This window comes from Ambystoma mexicanum, chromosome 5p (genome assembly GCF_040938575.1).
Source record: "Ambystoma mexicanum isolate Mex_15411 chromosome 5p, UKY_AmexF1_1, whole genome shotgun sequence".
NCBI classification, from domain to species: domain Eukaryota; kingdom Metazoa; phylum Chordata; class Amphibia; order Caudata; family Ambystomatidae; genus Ambystoma; species Ambystoma mexicanum.
The window spans coordinates 174321289-174338862 of record NC_090930.1 but is presented as its reverse complement, the minus strand read 5'-3'; the positions used below and the strand labels follow the sequence as shown (position 1 = coordinate 174338862).

The following is a 17574-nucleotide window of genomic DNA, read 5'->3' as shown; positions in this document are numbered from 1 at the left end:
TACGCTAAAAGACGATAATAATATAGAGGCATATTCAGGGAACCACCTACTCGGAATATCAAATCGAGGATCTAGAAAGGAGGGTTCTTGCCCTTCTTTACAAGAGGCCGAAGTGGATTTAAAAAAACAAGACGATGAAAATTGATAAATTACACTTGGAAGGTTATACAACCTATAGCTCTCCTGTTTTATGATATATTTTATTTGTATCGCGCTTGTACACAAGTGTTTCAGAGCGTGACTAGGCAAGGGAAGGGAACAGGGGAGAACACAAAACAGCGATCTTACTAGGCCCAGTGACATGGAGAACGCACAAGTGCATGGAAAAGGGTAAAAAGTGTATGAAAGGGGGAGAGTGGAAATTGCAGAGCAGATAAATAATGAATAAAAAATAAATAGAAAATGGAGGCAATAAAAAGCGGTAGTGCAGCCAGCTAGTGGCACGTGCTGTGTTTATGGCAGCAGACTAGGTAAGTCTGATAAGTGCAGAAAAAGAAGAAAAGGGGGGAGCTGTATGGGTACAGATACAGTCCACCAGTGCAAGGGGTGGCCATAAGGCAGTGCAGGAGGAGCAGGTGCCTGGGCCCAGGGGAAAGAGGGTGGCCAGGTGCACAGTACCAAGAGAGCCGGTCAGCAGGGAAGAGGCGGAGAGAAGGCAGAAGCAAAGAGGAGGGTCTTGAGGTGCCTCCGGAACCGGAGATGGTTCTCCTCAAGTTTGAGTGTCAGAGAGGCTGTTCCTGAGGGAGGCCCCACCCGAAGATAGATCTACCCCCAGATCGTTTCTTAGAAAAATTATTGACCCAGAGGGAGTTAGAGGTGGAGGAGCAAAGAGCTCGAGAGGGGAGGTATTTGCGGAGGGATAGCTGAAGGTATTTTGGACCTAGGCCCCAGAAAGCCTTGTGGACAATTCAGAGGGTTTTGAATTTAATCCTCTCATCCACTGGGAGCCAATGGAGAGATTTCAGAGTTGGAGAGATACGATCCCAGGGCTTGAGGCCAAGGACAAGTCTCGCAGCCCTGTTCTGGATAAGTTGCGGAGAGAAAGGTAGATTTAGAATGAGGCTGTTAAAATAGTCCAACCTTGAGAGAACCAGAGCTTGGGAGACGGTGGGCTTCTGAGGGAAGGAGAGGAAAGGCAGAGTACCTTTGAGGAGGTGCAGTAGGAAGTTTGACTTTTTAGAGACCTCAGAGATATGGGCGGAGAAGGAAAGTGTGGAGTCAAAGATGACCCCGAGGTTCTTGGGCTCGCAGGTAGGAGCAGGAGGGGGGCCAAGGGAGGCCGGCCAGAGAGGGAGGGGAAAAGGATGTAGATGGTGTGCCGATGAGGAGGATCTCAGTCTTGCTGGCATTCAGAGATCATTGGCAGCACACCAATCTTGAATGGCAGTTAAGCAGTCAGATGAGAGAGGGAGAGAGGAGGTTGCCGAGGACAGCCGGAAAATGAGTGGAGTGCCATCAGCAAAGCACTAGAAATTTGAGCAGAAAATGGCAATGCAGTGGGCAAGAGTTGCCAGGTATTGGTTAATAGGAAGGACCCCAGTTGGACCTGGGAGGATTTATGAGAGAGGAAAGATGTCAGCCAGGCCAGAGCCTAATCAGTGATACCCAGGTTATCACGGAGACGGTTGAGCAGGATGGTGTGGTTGACTGTGTCAAAGGCAGAAGAGAGATCAAGAAGGATGAGGACAGAGGGAATGTTAGAGTCCAGGTTGGAGAGCAAATCTTCAGATGTTCAGGAGAGCAGTTTCCGTGCTTCTGGCCGCTCTGAAGCCAGACTGGTGGTCATGGAGACAGCCAACAGAATCTGAATGAAGGTTAAGCTGAGAGATGGCTAGCTTTTCCAGGTGTTTGCCCAAAAAGGGGGTAATGGAAATTGGGAGATAGTTAGACGGACAGGAAGGATCAGCTGTGGGTTTCTTGAGAAGAGGAAGCACAAGGGAGTGCTTCCGAGGGGAAGGATCCTGAGGCAAGGGAGTGGTCAAAAATCGGCAAAGGATAGAGCAAGGGTGTCAATGTGGTCCTTGATGGTTTTAGAGGAACAGGGATGAACCTCTTTTGGAGGAACAGGGATGAACCTCTTTTGACAAGGCTTTCATAGATCGGACTTGTCTAGCGACCTCGTCAGCGGAGAAAATCGGAAATGAAGTGAAGGACGGTGGGGCGTGGTTAAAGGGGGGGGTTCTGCAAGCACAGACTGAGGGGGAATAGGAGGGGCTGGGAGGAGAGGGTGGACAGGATGACCTGGGTTTTTGAGCTAAAGTGCGAGGCAAGGGTATTGCAGAGAGCCTGGGAGGCAAGAGGAGGGACGGAGTCTGCCGCAGGGTTGGGAAGCTCCTTGCAGATTTTAAAGAGTTCAGCCGAGTTGTTAGATGCTGCAGAGACACGGGCTAGAATGTGGGCTCTCTTCTTAGTGCTGACAGTCGGTTTTACCTTTGGAGCATGCGACAGGCCAGTTTGTCAGAGGATGAGCAAGAAGCCCTCCATATCCTCTCAGCCACCCTACACTTACGTTTAAGTGTAGCTAGGTCGGAGTCATACCAGGAATTGCACTTGGCTTCGGACTTCAAGCGGATCCTCATGACAGGGGCAAGAGCATCAAGAGTATCAGAGATAGAAGAGTAGAGAAGGGACAGGGTTGTGTCTGGGTGCGAGTCAGCCAGAGGAGGAGGAGGAGGAGGAGGAGGAGGGGGAGAGAAGGTGGCAGCGAAAGCCGCAGCTGACACACGCTTCATAGGATGGATGTCCGAGAAAGTAAATAGCAGTGTTGGGGTGGGATTGGCTTGGGGGAAGAGAGTGAGAGATGGGAGGAGAGAAGGCAGTGGTCACTCCAGGAGAGAGGAGTGGTCAGAGGGATAGAGAGGGGGAGGCCATGGGAGATCATGACATCAGGTGTGTGTCCAGAAGAGTGCGTCGGGCCAGAGGTGAGGATAGAGAGGGAGAGGGAATCGCAGAGGTTGTGAAAGAGCAGAGATTAGGAATAGGGAGAATCGAGGTTGATGTTGAGGTCAGCAAGGAGGAGGAGTTGAGTGGTTGAGGCCAGGAGGGAGGAGGAAGGAGGAGAGGTCAGCCCATTCAGAGAGAAAAGAGGTGATTAGCCTGGGGCGCCGGTAGAGAGTAGCAACGGTAAGAGAGTGGTTAGGAGAGATTGAGAGCCTGCAGACAAGGCATTCAAAAGAGAGTAAATCTGAGTGGGAATGATAATGGCAGGAAATCCACTTGGGAAAGATCAGGGCTACTCCCCCTCCAGGTCGAGTAGATCTGGGTGCGGAGAGTATCTTGTAGCCATCAGGGAGTAGAGTGTCAAAGCTCGTGACAGAGCTGGCCGTGAACCATGTCTCCGTAAGACCGAGGACATCAAGGTCCAGTTCTTCAAGGAGGTGGCAGATATCATAGGAGTGTTTGACAGCAGAGCGAGAGTTGAGAGTGGCAAGATGAAGAAGGTTGCCGGCCTTAAAGACCTTCCGCGGAGGGGTACAAATCAGAGGTACGCCCTGCTGAGTTGTGGAGGTAGCCTGAAGAGTGGCAGACGAGGAGGAAAAAGTGGGCAACGTAGCCAAGGTGTGTGAGGAGGGGACAGCTGGAGATGAGAGGATGTTGATGAGGCGAGGGAAACGTCTATCGAAGAGGAGGAGATTGGCCTAGGGACCTTGGACCATGACAGTGCCATTTAGGTAAACATTAAGGATGACTCTGGAGGAGTCGAAGGAAGCCATGAGGACTTCCCAGCGAGTGCCACCATTTATGGGAGAGGAGGAGACAGGACAGAGCACAGAGGTCATATGGAGTGGCGAAGGAACAACAAAGAGGATGTCGGTGAGGGTCTGTCTGGAAGAAGGGCTGGTATAGGTATCAGCGATAGGGTGACCAGGGTTGGAGGCCAAGATATCCTTTTTTAAATTTCTTTTTTCCAGACTTGGTGAGAAGGGAAGGATAGTTGATAGAGAAGCAGTTGGAATAGATGGGAGAAACAGAAAGCGTCATGATTGGGCCACGGAGAGGGGGGCCCAGATGCAGCCTGCCCGACCCCCCGATTAGCTTGAAAACAAAGCCAACAGCCAATCACTGCAGACATTGATCAGACATTGATTAGAAAAGGAGAGCGCCCTTCTGGTGGATTATCCATAGCGCTTAATAATTCAAATTAATAGTAAGAATGCAATTAGCCAATAGAGGGTTGCAAATCAGCAGGCATACTATCCAAACACAAAGGGGGAAGAAATGGGTCTCATATCTTGCGGAATGGGATATTGGTCTTGTCCCATTCACAGAAGGGCATAATTACTCTTGGAAACGAGGTGCGGCGCACTCTTTAATTGATTTCTTCTTTGTTTTGCGTAGAACAGTTTACCAAGCTAACCTGGCAATGATCCTTGATATAAAATTAAGTGATCACTTGCCCATCATTCTTAATATTAACATTGAAGTGCATGGATCCAGTTTTACATTTAATCGAAGTTGATCGGCCTATCTTATAGTTAAGATGGAACCCGAAATTGTGTGCTCAAATCACAGCCATAGTATCGCATGAATTAGAAAAGATTGGCCTTTTAGAATTCTCCAACACAATGAGAAACCAATGAAATCCTTAGTAGCATCATACTTAATGCACTACAAAAATTGAACTATAAATCGAGAATTGCCGGTCGACCGTGCAATCATGCGTTCAATTTAAAATTAAAGATGCAAAAAAATGGGAAACATAGGGACTTAAGAAAATTGAGACAATGTTGCGCACATCTTTCGCAATATCTAGAAGGCAAAATATATATTCTACAAACTTATAGGAATATGGTGAAATCTATTAAGTAGGAAACACATAACTTAGAGAATCAAGGATGATTAAATACTTCTGTCAGCATGACACAAAAATGATCTGGACACTTATTAAGCAAACCAACATTCAGCAGAGGGTAGATAGTTTTTCTTCAATTTCCGCAGCAGTATGGATCGATTATATTGCCTTAAGTTTCAGCTTCCGAACTGGTACAGAGATATTCTATTTACAAGACCCATTGCCTCTTCCGGGGACATATATTATTGAAGTATAAAATATATTGATTGGGCAATTGGTCAACTCGACCCATCTAGGGCAGTTGGCCCAGATGGGGTACCACCATGTGTATATAAAACGGATCCTGGACTGTGGGCTCGCATTCTAAAACGAAAATTCGACCTTATTGCAGAAACCTTGACCTTCCCAGATTCCTGTGTCATCTCGCAGCAATACAACCTTATAACTGGTCCCACCCCCTTCCCCCACCTTCTACGACTACATATATAGCATTATAATTGGGTCCACATCTGACTTGTCCATGGTTGGGTGCTACGGCGCACCCCTCCATCCGGTCACTGTGCTAGGGGTCTCAGCCGAAAGGTTCTGAGGGCTCGTCTAGCCTCCCATTGTTCACATAAGGGCCTTCAAGAGCTCAGCTTGGTTCTTTTATAATTTAGTCCTCTCCCCTGGTTGTGTAGTACTGGCGGAAAGGAGAGACCAGTAGTCCAACGGCTGACAGTTTTCAGGAAGTGATTGGGCATAACTAGACTTTCATTTCACACATGTGCATAGTTTCCAACCACCTAGTGAATGTCGGTGGTAAGCTCTTTCCCCAGTTGCTCGCAATAAGATGCAGCGCGGTTACTGATGCCATTCCTAATAAATTTCTTTTGCCCTCTGGTGCTCCCCTGCTATCATCGCAAGGAGCCAAGTTGCTGGCGAGAATTCCCACTTGGATATCAGCATGTCTGACATAGCCTCCTCTACTTTCCCCTAGAAAGGTTGTATCCGTGCACATGACCAGGCTACGTGGTAGAAAGTTGCATTATCTGCTTTGCACCTTCTACACCTAGATGTTCTATCCGGGTATATCCTATGCAGCTTATCTGGTGAGTAATACACTTTGTGCAAGTATTTATAGTGTGTCAACCTGAACCTGTTATTTATGGACAGTTTACGCGTTTGGAGTGAAACGATTCTCCACTGCTCATCGCTTAGCCTCACGCCCAGCTCCCTTTCCCACACGACTTTGTGTTTTTGATCTGCATTTTCCCTCCTGCTTCTGGCAATTCGATATATTGTGGATACCAGTTTCCGGGATGTCAGAGGTTTTAGCACGTGTTGTAAAACCGGGTGTATGAGAGGTGCCCTGGGGAATTCGGGCCATCTGGCTCGGAGTGTCTCCCTGAGTCTGTAGTACATAGTGTCGCCACAGTCCACTCCCCCCTTGACTTCAACGACTCCCAGGTTTTGAAATTCCCATCCCGTACTAGACCCCTAGAGTGTAGACCTCTAACCTTTGGAAGTGGAGCCTAAATGATCCTTCAGGTGAGTGGTATCCCTTTTATATTATATATCGGGAGATCTGGGGAATAGGTTGCCCCCCCCCGCACCTGTCTGAAGAGATGTACGATCCCAGGCCCTGCACGTTACCGATGTGGGTTGGACTTCCCGCCATGGTGGCTGTGGCGCTGGTGGCCATAGCCTCCCCACTATATCCTCCGGAAATGACCTCTCTGGCTAGTATAGTGTGCGGGTAATCATGAGTAGTAGGGCACCAACCTGCAAGGTACTGCATTTGCGATGAAAGATAATACAGGTACAGGTCAGGGTACTCCAAGTTGCCCTGTTCAAATGGTTTTACCAGTATGTCATAGGATATTCGAGCGCGTTTCCCCGCCCAGGCTAATCTGTTCATTAAGGATTTTACATGAGCCCAGAATCAGTGGACTGGCCATATGGGGACATTATTGAAGAAGTACAGCATCTTAGGAAGAATGACCATTTTAGCCAGAGAGATGTACTCTACTTGGGACAGGGGAGATTAAGCCAGGATTCTACCTTGTGTTCCAATTCCTCCAACGTCCTGAGATAATTATTGAGCTATAGCCTGTCCACGTCTGTGGACACCCTCACCCCTAGATACCGAATACCCTGGGGGCACCACCGAAACTCTGGGCCCACGTACTCCTGTGAGGCCGCTGCCGTCAATGGTATAATTTCAGATTTGTTCCAATTAATACGGAGCCCGGAGAGCTCGCAGAATCTACTGATTTCCAGCATCAGAGGGGGAAGGTTCAGTTTAGGGTGCTTAACAAATAGCAGGACTTCGTCCACGTACAATGATATTATGTTAAGCTGCCTCTGTATACGCACTCCCCTTTGGGTGTGCAGGTCCCTGATATGGCAGGCCAGCGGCTCCATTACCAGGGCAAATAGTATGGGGGAAAAGGGACAGCCCTGGCGTGTCCCCCTAGTTGGATAGATGAATTCCAAGGTTTGCCCATTTGTATATACTGTAATCCTGGGTGCTGTATATAGTAATTTAATCCACTGTATGAATTGCAACCCGAGGCCCAAGCGATGCAATACTTCGAATAGGAATGGCCACTCCACCGAATCAAAGGCCTTTTCGGCATCAAGAGCGGCCATCACTATGGGGATTGCCGGGTCTATATTATGCATAAATTCAAACACCTGTCTCAGGTTGTGCTGCGTAGACCGATTGTGGATGAAGCCGGCCTGATCCGGAAGGACAAGCGTCTCCATATGTGGGAGCAGTCTCTCTGCTAGCAGTTTTGCAAGGATTTTATTATCAATATTAATCAAGGATTTTTGCGTGTATTTGTCTGGTTTAAGCAGAACTGTTATTAGTGCTGTTCTGGTGTACTCTGGGAGGGTTCCTTGTGATAGTGCATGTTCATAAATTGCATGCAAACTGGGGAGGAGTATATCCACGTACACCTTTTAGAATTTGACAGTTAAGCCATCGTTCCTTGGCGCTTTCCTATTTGGGAGGGCTAGTATCGCTTTACGAATCTCCTCTGTACCTCTTCTCACCACTCCACTGCCACCCTCTCTGACCCACCAACAGTGCAATTACACCACTATGATCCACACTTTGCATCTCTACGTGCTATCCTGGCATCCGCCCCTAGCTCAGCCGCCCCTCCAACCCTTAGCCACACACCCCATAAAACCTAAAGAACAGACGACACCTGTACTCTGTCGATTGAGCATAACTCCCTGACATATCGTCCAGACCCAAGACTTACTAATATATATGCCCTTGCCTCCTCCCCCACACCCAAACCCAGTTAAATTGCTCTTCAACCTCCTAAATAACCCTCTGGTCACACTCGCCACACCACACACCTCTAGAAGACTGTCATCGGACACACCCTCTTCTCCCAACTGAAACCCAATTTGGTACCCTTCATACCCTGCCCTCCCTCCTTACACCACAGCAACAGCACCCACTATCCAACCTCACCCCCACACTAGGGAAACTAATCTTCACCTCCTCCCCTGCATACTCACCCCTTGCAGCCAATTTATCTCCCGATAGCCAGACCTCTCCCGCTATCTGAGCCCTCACCACTCATCCACCAACAATGCATAAGGCGTCAGCCCCGTCCCCTGCCTCCAGAAAATCATCTGAGCCTCCCTCCGAGAGACATCTCACCTACAGTCACATCTCGGACCTAGCACAGACCCCCATCCTCCCCCTCTTCCAAACCACAAGCCATCCACCAAAGATACCCCCCTTTAAACTCCACATCCACTTAGCAATGACTGCATCAGACATCACCCTCTCCCGCTTCATCAACCCATCCCCACCCTTCAGGAACCATCTCATCCCCCCGCCCCTCCCCATCCACCCAGCACCTACCCAGAACTTAAACCCCTCAACCTAAAAAGAAAACGTCTAAACAGTAGTTTGAAATGCATTCTCATCAAGGCCAGATCTGTGGCTAAAAATCATCACTACATTTACAACCTAATCTCAACTGAATGCCCCGACATCCTCTTCATCACTGAAACCTGGTTCTCCCAACACTACCGCTCGATGGCACATGAAGCCTTCCCCCAGGATACAAATGTATTGTGCATAATAGGGCTAGCCGGGCAGGTGCCATTGCCATCCTTCGCAAATCATCCCTATCCAGGTTGCACTCGGATGAACCAGTCTGCAACACAATCTGCAAATCCTTCCCGGTAAAATTCCTGCTCACCCCCTTGCATACTGTTTCCTGCTCAAATATCGGCTGCCGTGCTTCAATAGAAGCTTTGCGGAATCCCTAAGGGACTCCTTAACAGCTATCATTGTCTCCCACCCGAACCTCACAGTATTACCAGATTTCAGCATCTGGTTTGACACCCCCACTTTACCCATATGACCCAATCTTTACTGGACCACCTGGAAACCTTGCAACTTACACAAATACTCTCAGGTCCTGGCCACACCCTAAAGCAATCTTCGCCTCTCCAGACCTCATTACCACACTTCCACCACAACCACTTTTCTGGACTGACCACTCCGCCATCCACTTCACCCTCTCTACAGCGCACAGGCCACAACCCCACTCCCGCCTCTGGGTCAAAGTAACTTCCGACCTGGAAGGTACACTACTCTCCTCCCCGACCTCCACTCTCCTCTATTCCGGTCAGATCTCCATCCCTAACTTTGATCACTGGCTTTCTGAAGCACTCTGGCCTCTCACCACCCTCAGAGCCTTCTCTAACAGACAAGGCCTCTCTCCCAGATGGTTCACCTCAGCCCTAAAAAAAACGTAAAACACAAAACCACATCCTAGAGCGCAGATGGCAGGCAGACACAATGTCTTCCAACAGACAGAACTACACCGTCTAGCTGAAAGCGTACCGGGCAGAAATACACGAAAGCATAAAACCCTACTATTCGAATAGACACATCAATTCTCTGCATCCTTCAAGAGAACTCTTCAAGCTCATAGCTGAATTAAATTCCCCTCCCCCTGCACCACGCAAACACTCCCAACCACACCCAATCCCACGACTCCCTCTCAGACCACTTCCACAACATAGCCCCAGAGGGACACATTTCCATCATCTCTAAAATCACATTGCTCATCCTCGCCCACGACATCATAATTGCCATCATTCCTCCTCTCCACTCTCCCACCTAGAATTCCTCAACCTACTATCACTCAACTACGCCTTAGGTTCCCCTGGAGACCCCTGCTTTACTAAAGGAAATCCTGACATCCACCTGTGCTGGTGACTATGCAAGATTCATCATCAAAATCACTCACTTCTGGCACCTTCCCAGCAGAATTGAAAACCTCCCACATCAAACCTTGCTCAAAAAGACCTACCTGAACCCTCTTGTCCCGACCAATTACAGACCCATCTCCAACAACCGATGCATAGCTAAATTAACCAACCGAGCGGCATACCCGCAACTATGCCTCTTCTTCGAATCCAACCAGATCCTGGACTCTGCCGATCTTGAGTCAGACTCTTATGAGGAACTGAATCCTGCCTTGACTCCATCTGGGATGATCTCAAAGACACAGACCTGGAAGGGTGCGCTGACCTAATCCTACTTGACCTCTCAGCAGCATTTACACAAAACAAGAGGTGGTGGCTGAAAGGTTTGCAATGAATCCTAACCTCTGGCAACCCTCCCGACCAGCGTTGTTCACCTGCCAAGCCATTACAAAAGGGGAAAAACCATATGCAAATTGGGCTTGGTCCCACCCCAAAAGGGGCAGTCCAACCCGAACTCCTTGGTCACATCACTTCTGCACAAGCAGCCCTAAACATGTTTCGGCCTTGTTGGGCCTCATCAGTGAGGAGTCAGCATTTGACACCATTGATCACTCCATCCTCACTGAGAGACTTCACACACTCTGCATCATCGACTCAGCCCTAAAATGGATATCCTCCTTCCTCTCCAACAGATCACAAATAGTACACATGCCCTCATTCTCCTCGGCTCCCTGCCCAGTCGTCTATGGAGTGCTGCACTCTCCCCTCTCCAACCTCTAGCTGAGCCCCCTTCCCACACTCGTTCGATCCTATGGTCTATTGTACTATAATTACACAGACACCCACATCATCTTAAAACTCCCAAAGAGCCCGACCTCTTCCTCCCCTGATCTCGCAACATGTCTCTCAGAAATCGATCACTGGATGATTGCTAACCACCTCATACTCAATCCTGGCAGAACAGAGCTCATGCTCTGTGGGAAGACCGCCCTCTTCCCTCAACCCACTCCATGGTCGGTCTCCCTGGGCCCACCTCCCAACACATCATACACAGTAAATAAATCTCAGATGCATTATGGACGCTGATCTGACCCTATCACATCAACTCTGTGATAAAATGCTGTTAGCTATACATTTGCATCCTCTGCCACCTCTTTCCCACACCGAGTCTTGGAGATCTTTGGCATCATCCTTTCAAGCCTAGACTATGCTAAAACACCAAACCTGAGTGCAAAACACAACCGTGCTGCTCCTCCTAGCCCTAGGTCCCAGAGAACACATCACCCCTGCCCGCTGAGTCCTTCAATGGCTTCCGATCGGGCGGCGATCCACCTTCAAGGCAATGTGCATCACCCATCTCTCCACAACATAGGACTAGAATGCCTACAGCATGAAGTCACATGCTACAGGCCAATCAGAAACCTGAGATCAGGCTCAGCACTTCTTCTGATTCCAGTATCAAAATCCACATAGAATGGGGGGTTCCTGCTCCGCAGTCCAAGCCCCCACCATCTGGAACTCCCTCCCTTTGACCATCCTCCACTTAGAGGACCACCTTGCCTGCAGGAAAGCTCTCAAACCCCTGCTCTTGCCATCGGCACCTACACAGACCTAGTACGGATCACACTCGGGCGCATACTATCACCCACTCCCTCCCAGGGAAATCAGGCCCACATGAGGCGGATATTCAGAGACATAACACTTCTTAAACTGCCTATTTGATAAGCTCTGCATGCCTAAAGGCAACTATGATTCAGTTCTTCACCAGAACTTCATGCACTGCGTCCCAGGGAATACAGCCGTGCCCCACCCGGGGTTCGGTCCACACAGCACCATACTACTGTGATGCACACTGTTTGACTATACCCACACGCATCATACACCACCCTCAGCTCTTTTCAAAACCCAGTTTACGGCCCATCTTCTTTGTTCATTTTAATCTCCTTTGTACCACATGTTCCATTTTATTGTACCAATTTTGTTATATGTACAGTGCTTAAGTTCTAGGCGGTATATAAATAAAAAATAAAATATAAATACAAAGATGCAAACCTATCAGCAGCCCTTTACACCGCAAAGGTGAGCTCGACGCAAGGGGCAGAGGCAGCCCCTCAAAATGGGGAACACCCACTAAACCATGCATTACCTCCTTGCCTCCCTCCCACCATACCCCAGTGAGGGAAAGAATAACTGCATTCACCGACCTGCAAAGTTGCAGGGGGTGATCACAGACAAGTGGGTCCTAGAAACGACAAATATAGAATACTGCATAGAGTTCATAGCTCAACCAAAGAATATGATTGGAACTCAAGAGAACACCCTTTTATGTTGGAAGAGGTGGTAAATGCTCTGCTAGAAAAGGGAGCAATAGAAGTGCCCAGAGAGAGAAACAAAGGGATTTACTAGAATTATTTTCTTTTCCCCAAAAAGGATAGCAACATAGACCCAAGACTGACAAACCATTATTTCAAGCCTCAGATGTTAACAATGACAACTGTGCAGGTGGTCATTCTTTTACACTACTAAAGGATACATCCATAACCCTGTAGAGGACAGTTGCATAGTTCCTATTTCCATGTCTCAGGAACACCATAAATACCTCTAGTTCAAGGGAGAATCGAAAAACTATTATTTCAAAGGACTCCTTTCGGAATAGTATAGATATCATGTGTATTCACAAAAGTGTGGATTTCACCGACCTGCAAAGGCAAATCTACTCATCAAACTAAAAGTACACACTATATCGGCAACAGAAGCAACACTAGTTGTAAAGCAGCAACTTGGAGTTCAATGCTTACTTTCACAACACATTGCTACATAAACGATCAGTTTCGTAAGTGGGACAAGCAAAACTCTAACTTTCTTTTCAGTACTATCACAGCCCTACCACAGTCATACTACTCGCTAATCTATGCACAGTATGTGAATCTAAACGGATGCACAACCCCCAGAAATCAAATGCTAATTACCCAATTGGTCTGTCTGCTGTTTCTGTTTCGAGCCACATTCGCCCTCTCAACCTCCCATGACGATGAACACAAAACAAACTTTAGGAAGTACTAAAAAGCACCTGTGCTACACGGAATTGCTGCTCTCACACAAGCATGATCGACGGAAACAATCTGAGGGTGTTTACACATAACCAAAAGCATTGTAATTGCCCAAGTAGGAGAGGGATAGTGTGACAGGACCTTGACTGTCTACACCTATTTTGCTTTGGAATAAAACTGTAATGGCAATGCCAACAATCGCCACTCAGTTTCTAAACTCCCTGGATGCGATGGGATTTTCAAATGAATTTTCATGCCTGCAAGAGGCAAATCTTGCAAGCTTTTTCTGCTTGGTCTCACCCTAGTTTATTCTAGCCTTTTAGCTCTATATAAGGCATTGCTTTTGTTTTCTAGGAGTACAGGACATGCCTTGAGAGAAGAGCAATTCAGTGTAATTTAAAACCATCAATTGCTGCTGAAGTAGATTTTTTTTTATGGTAGCTGCTTAATGTACCTAGTTTTCTTTCTTAAATTAAACAATTGTGTTTGTACAGCATTTGGATCTGTTTGGTATAAACAGATTCCTTTAAATTCTTTCATAGAATGTCACTTAAATTGAAAATATTTTTAGAATATATATATATATATATATTATGCTACATAAATCATCCATCATGATACATTGTTTTTGGCCAGCCTTCTTATATAATTTGAGTCCCACTTCTAGATGGAATAATTCTAAACGGTGTGCTCCATTTGTTTATCTGCTTACAGCTGCTCTTCCCCCATTCGTGTCTACATATGTCTGTTTTATTACTAGCAGTCAATCATTTGCTGGCTGTTTTTATATTCCAAGCGATCGTCTCTCTTCATTCTGTGTATAAATGTTGTTCAATTTCCTTTTTTTTTTTAAATGTAAAGTTTATTGGTATTTTTAAAGTATTTAACACACACCATACAGTCAAGTAAGAACAGAACCAGATGCAAATCCACTACATAACAGTTCAATTTCTATCATAAACGTATGTAGCTGGATCTATTTCTCTCCTTTTATCTACTTCAATTAATCTATTTTTCACCTTGAACTTGGTCTCTTTGGAATTGTAATTTGTTATCTTAATTTCTTATAAGTAATCTGTGTATTGTAGAATAGTTCAGACTTTACAAAACCAATTCTGCATGCTTACATTATTCAAATGCAACGTTTGTTCACCTTTTAAGATTAAAAAAAAAAAACTATACAGCTATGTCATGCTTCTCCGACCAGTAAGCACCTAAACTTTGAGCTTGGGGTGGTTGAAAGAAATTTTTCTGGCTCGCAGGCCAACCAAATGATAATTATTTGATTGACCGGCCGTTTCAAAGTAGGCGTGAATCTGTGTATGTGGGCAGTGGACTACTTTGGGTAAAAGCATAAATGGTTTGTCTTGCTGCCGCGAAATAAAGATGATACAAAGTTCTAACCCATTTATGCAGAAAAGGTTTGTCCACATGTAACCAAAATCTATCTTTCTTTTCAGCTTTTTGTTAAGTTAGAAAATTATACAAGATGCATCAACAGGAGCATTGGAAGTGCTAAACATCCATGGTTCAGGCTACCTCTGTTGAGTTGTTCGAGATGGTGGTTTTAAAAAAACGTCGAACCAAAGAATATACAGAAGTGACTCCTGCTATCGGCCACATAAACCCATCCAAACTGCATGATTTAATCCCATCTTCATAGGAGAAGGACCATAAAGAGAATGGTTTGGTCACATTCGCATGCTTGCACTAATTGCGATACTGTGCCCTATACCAAGTGTCACTACTGTGTGCAGTACCTTTCTATAAGAGCAGTAACTTGGATTCAATGCCACATGGAGTATTACAATTTTAGCCCGAATTGTCTGCATTCATGTTGAGATGATGTTTTCCGATTTGTGTACATTGTTGGATAGGTTCAAACGTACTCGGTTTGGCTCACAGAAATATACTTTAAAACAAATAATGGAGGTGCAGAAATGCTAAACTTTACAAATAAGTTAAGGTCTTCAATGGCGATTAATTGTGACCAGCTTAGGCCTGCAGTTTGGACATCTTGCCTACCAAGGGGGGGGGGGGCATTACGAGTAAAGGATTTGCAACAGAAAGATTTAACTTTATGGAGAAATATGAATATTACCTGACCCTTGTAATCATTCATAGGAAAAATGTGCATTGTGTTTTCTGGATATACAGAAGCACATTCCCACCACAGTTGAGACAAAATTATTTAATCCTGCTTCATAATTTCTCCAGTGTTTTATAAAGGAACTCTCTTCAGGGTTAGTAAGCGTCTATTTGTTGAAGCTTTTCCACTGGAGATTTTGGCAGGCAGTGTTTGGACTCTATAAAATTAGCATCTGGTTCCAATAGTTCTGGGGTGCAAACTGATGGGAAAATAACAAGGAGCGGCTAAATGATCACAACTACTTGTACGTGACTAAATTGGAACCGTGCAGTCCGTAATTTCCGCATAGCTGCATATTTTTAATCTTTTGGCAGGCAGAAATTAATGTGTATGCGTTACCAAAGTTTGATGTCTGAGTCCATTTAAAATAGGTTTTCTTCACTCTCCAAAAGACATGGCACAATTGATTTTCATTCAAAAAAATGGAAACCCCTCCAAATACCACAGGTACCCATTCCCGAATAACATCCATGTCATTCAGTGCAAAGTCATCTTGTGTGAATGGTAGGGAGGTTTGCTTATGGAAAGCAATGCCAAGCACGTGTAAAACCATATGAAGTGATAACATTGTACATTTTATAGTTTTGATTTCTCTTGTTTAGAAAAATTGTCATAAGGCAAGCAGTACTTCATTATGCCTTTTTGTGTAACAGGTTAGGAATACTAGTTTACATTATAAAATCTATGCAGATTTTGGCTTACCAAACCCCCTAGTCACCTGCATAATACTTGGATACGTAAGCCAAATTATTGTATCCTGATTCCCTTAAATTCCCTGGATCTGCGCATCTTTGCTACGTTACATTTGTTAAACACCAGCCGCTTGTATGCAAATGACAAATTGCAAAAGTTCAACGCAAAACATAGTCAATAAATCTGGAGTAGATTAGATGTGGAATCCTAACAAAGGTACTGTACTTAGACAGGTTTCAACAATGGATACCAAGAGTCCATTGGTTGTTTATTTTAATGTTTTACCTATATGGTAAAGATGGTAAAGATATAAAAGAAAACGAAATGTTGTTTTTATGCAAGTTTACTAAGTTTACTTACATCTGAAGTGCCTTAACTGCACAGTGTAGGTCTTTCATTTAAGGGCTTGGTTGAAGTATCTAGTCAAGACGCATCCTTGACTTGTACTCTTTATAATTTATAAAGTGTTGTATGTAACAGAGGGAGTTAAGTGCTTAACTAGATCTGGAAGATTTTCAATAAAATCATTTTACACTTTCATGCAGTTTTTTCTCTTTATTTTGTTGTTAAGAACACCTGGGCTTTACACATTCCAACCCGAGACATTTCTGTGTTTCTGCAGTTTTACATGCCACTGAAACTACTTTTTGGGTTTATAAGAATGAGTTTATGATCCTCGACTCTTTGTTAAGGAAGTTGCAGCACTTGTGATGAACGATTGAGGCTGACCAGAAAAAAACAACCAACATCAATCACTCACACTGCATTCTTTCCCTCAGTCATACATGTACTCCACTGTTTTGTTTGCACACAAAGGCTTCATACTCCACTTGTGCAAACTTGTTCTGCCTTAGATATCGAAGTGCCCATTACTTCTTGGATTTGATGAGCTTAATACTTTTCCTCACTCAGAGTTGGGTGTTTTCAAGCATGCTATGGATGCGCTCTCAACGTATAGTTTCATGGATAACCCCAGGATTCTCTGAATAAAGTTAACACACTCTATAGATGCTATCTCACTGGGTTCACGTTAACTTGCCATTCATGTTGGTATCTGTACCCATTGGTTTCCTCTCTCGTCACTTAACATGTCCAACCTGTTATTTACTATGGATTACTCTGCATGCCCGATAAATTAGTCTCCAAGGAATACGTTATTAGTCTTTAGTATGTTAATTCTTTAGAGTCAAACTACTTAGCAGTATGAATTGTAATGGATTCCTCCCACAGATTATTTCTAGTTAGAAGCCCATCCAGATGCAATTCATGATTTGGATACTTTTTTTCAACCACACTGCGTTGTTGCACCAGCGTTATTATGGTCCATGACTCTGGAGGTGATGACATTGCTGGAATTTTTGGAGCTAGCTGTACCTTGTGGACTCATTTTTTCCACATGCTCATGCCTCAAACTTCAAGCCCTGTAGAGCCTACAGGATAGTTCATGTCAACGTCCAGCCCTCATAAGCACTGCTTCTGGTGCTAGGGTCCAGATCAAGATACTGAGCAGTGTGCCATGAAGCTCTTCACTATTCTCAACAAGGGTGGGAAGACTCTATCCAAAGACCTGCTTCATCAGAGCCTTCCACCTCAAAAGACAAGACTCATCTGGCCACGAAGGCCAAAGAATCGGAGGCATCTCTGCCGGTTATAGG

At 45.6% G+C, this 17574-nt stretch overlaps 1 protein-coding gene across 1 annotated transcript in view; it reads left to right on the top strand.

Moving 5' to 3' along the window:
* Positions 1-16459, top strand: part of MAGT1 (magnesium transporter 1) — a 629140-nt gene extending 612681 nt beyond the window's left edge. Inside the window, exon 10 of the mRNA XM_069612586.1 lies at positions 14538-16459. Coding sequence (XP_069468687.1) covers positions 14538-14553 — 16 coding nt within the window. The 3' untranslated portion in view covers positions 14554-16459. The remainder of the gene's footprint in view (positions 1-14537) is intronic.
* Positions 16460-17574: the final 1115 nt, after the last annotated feature.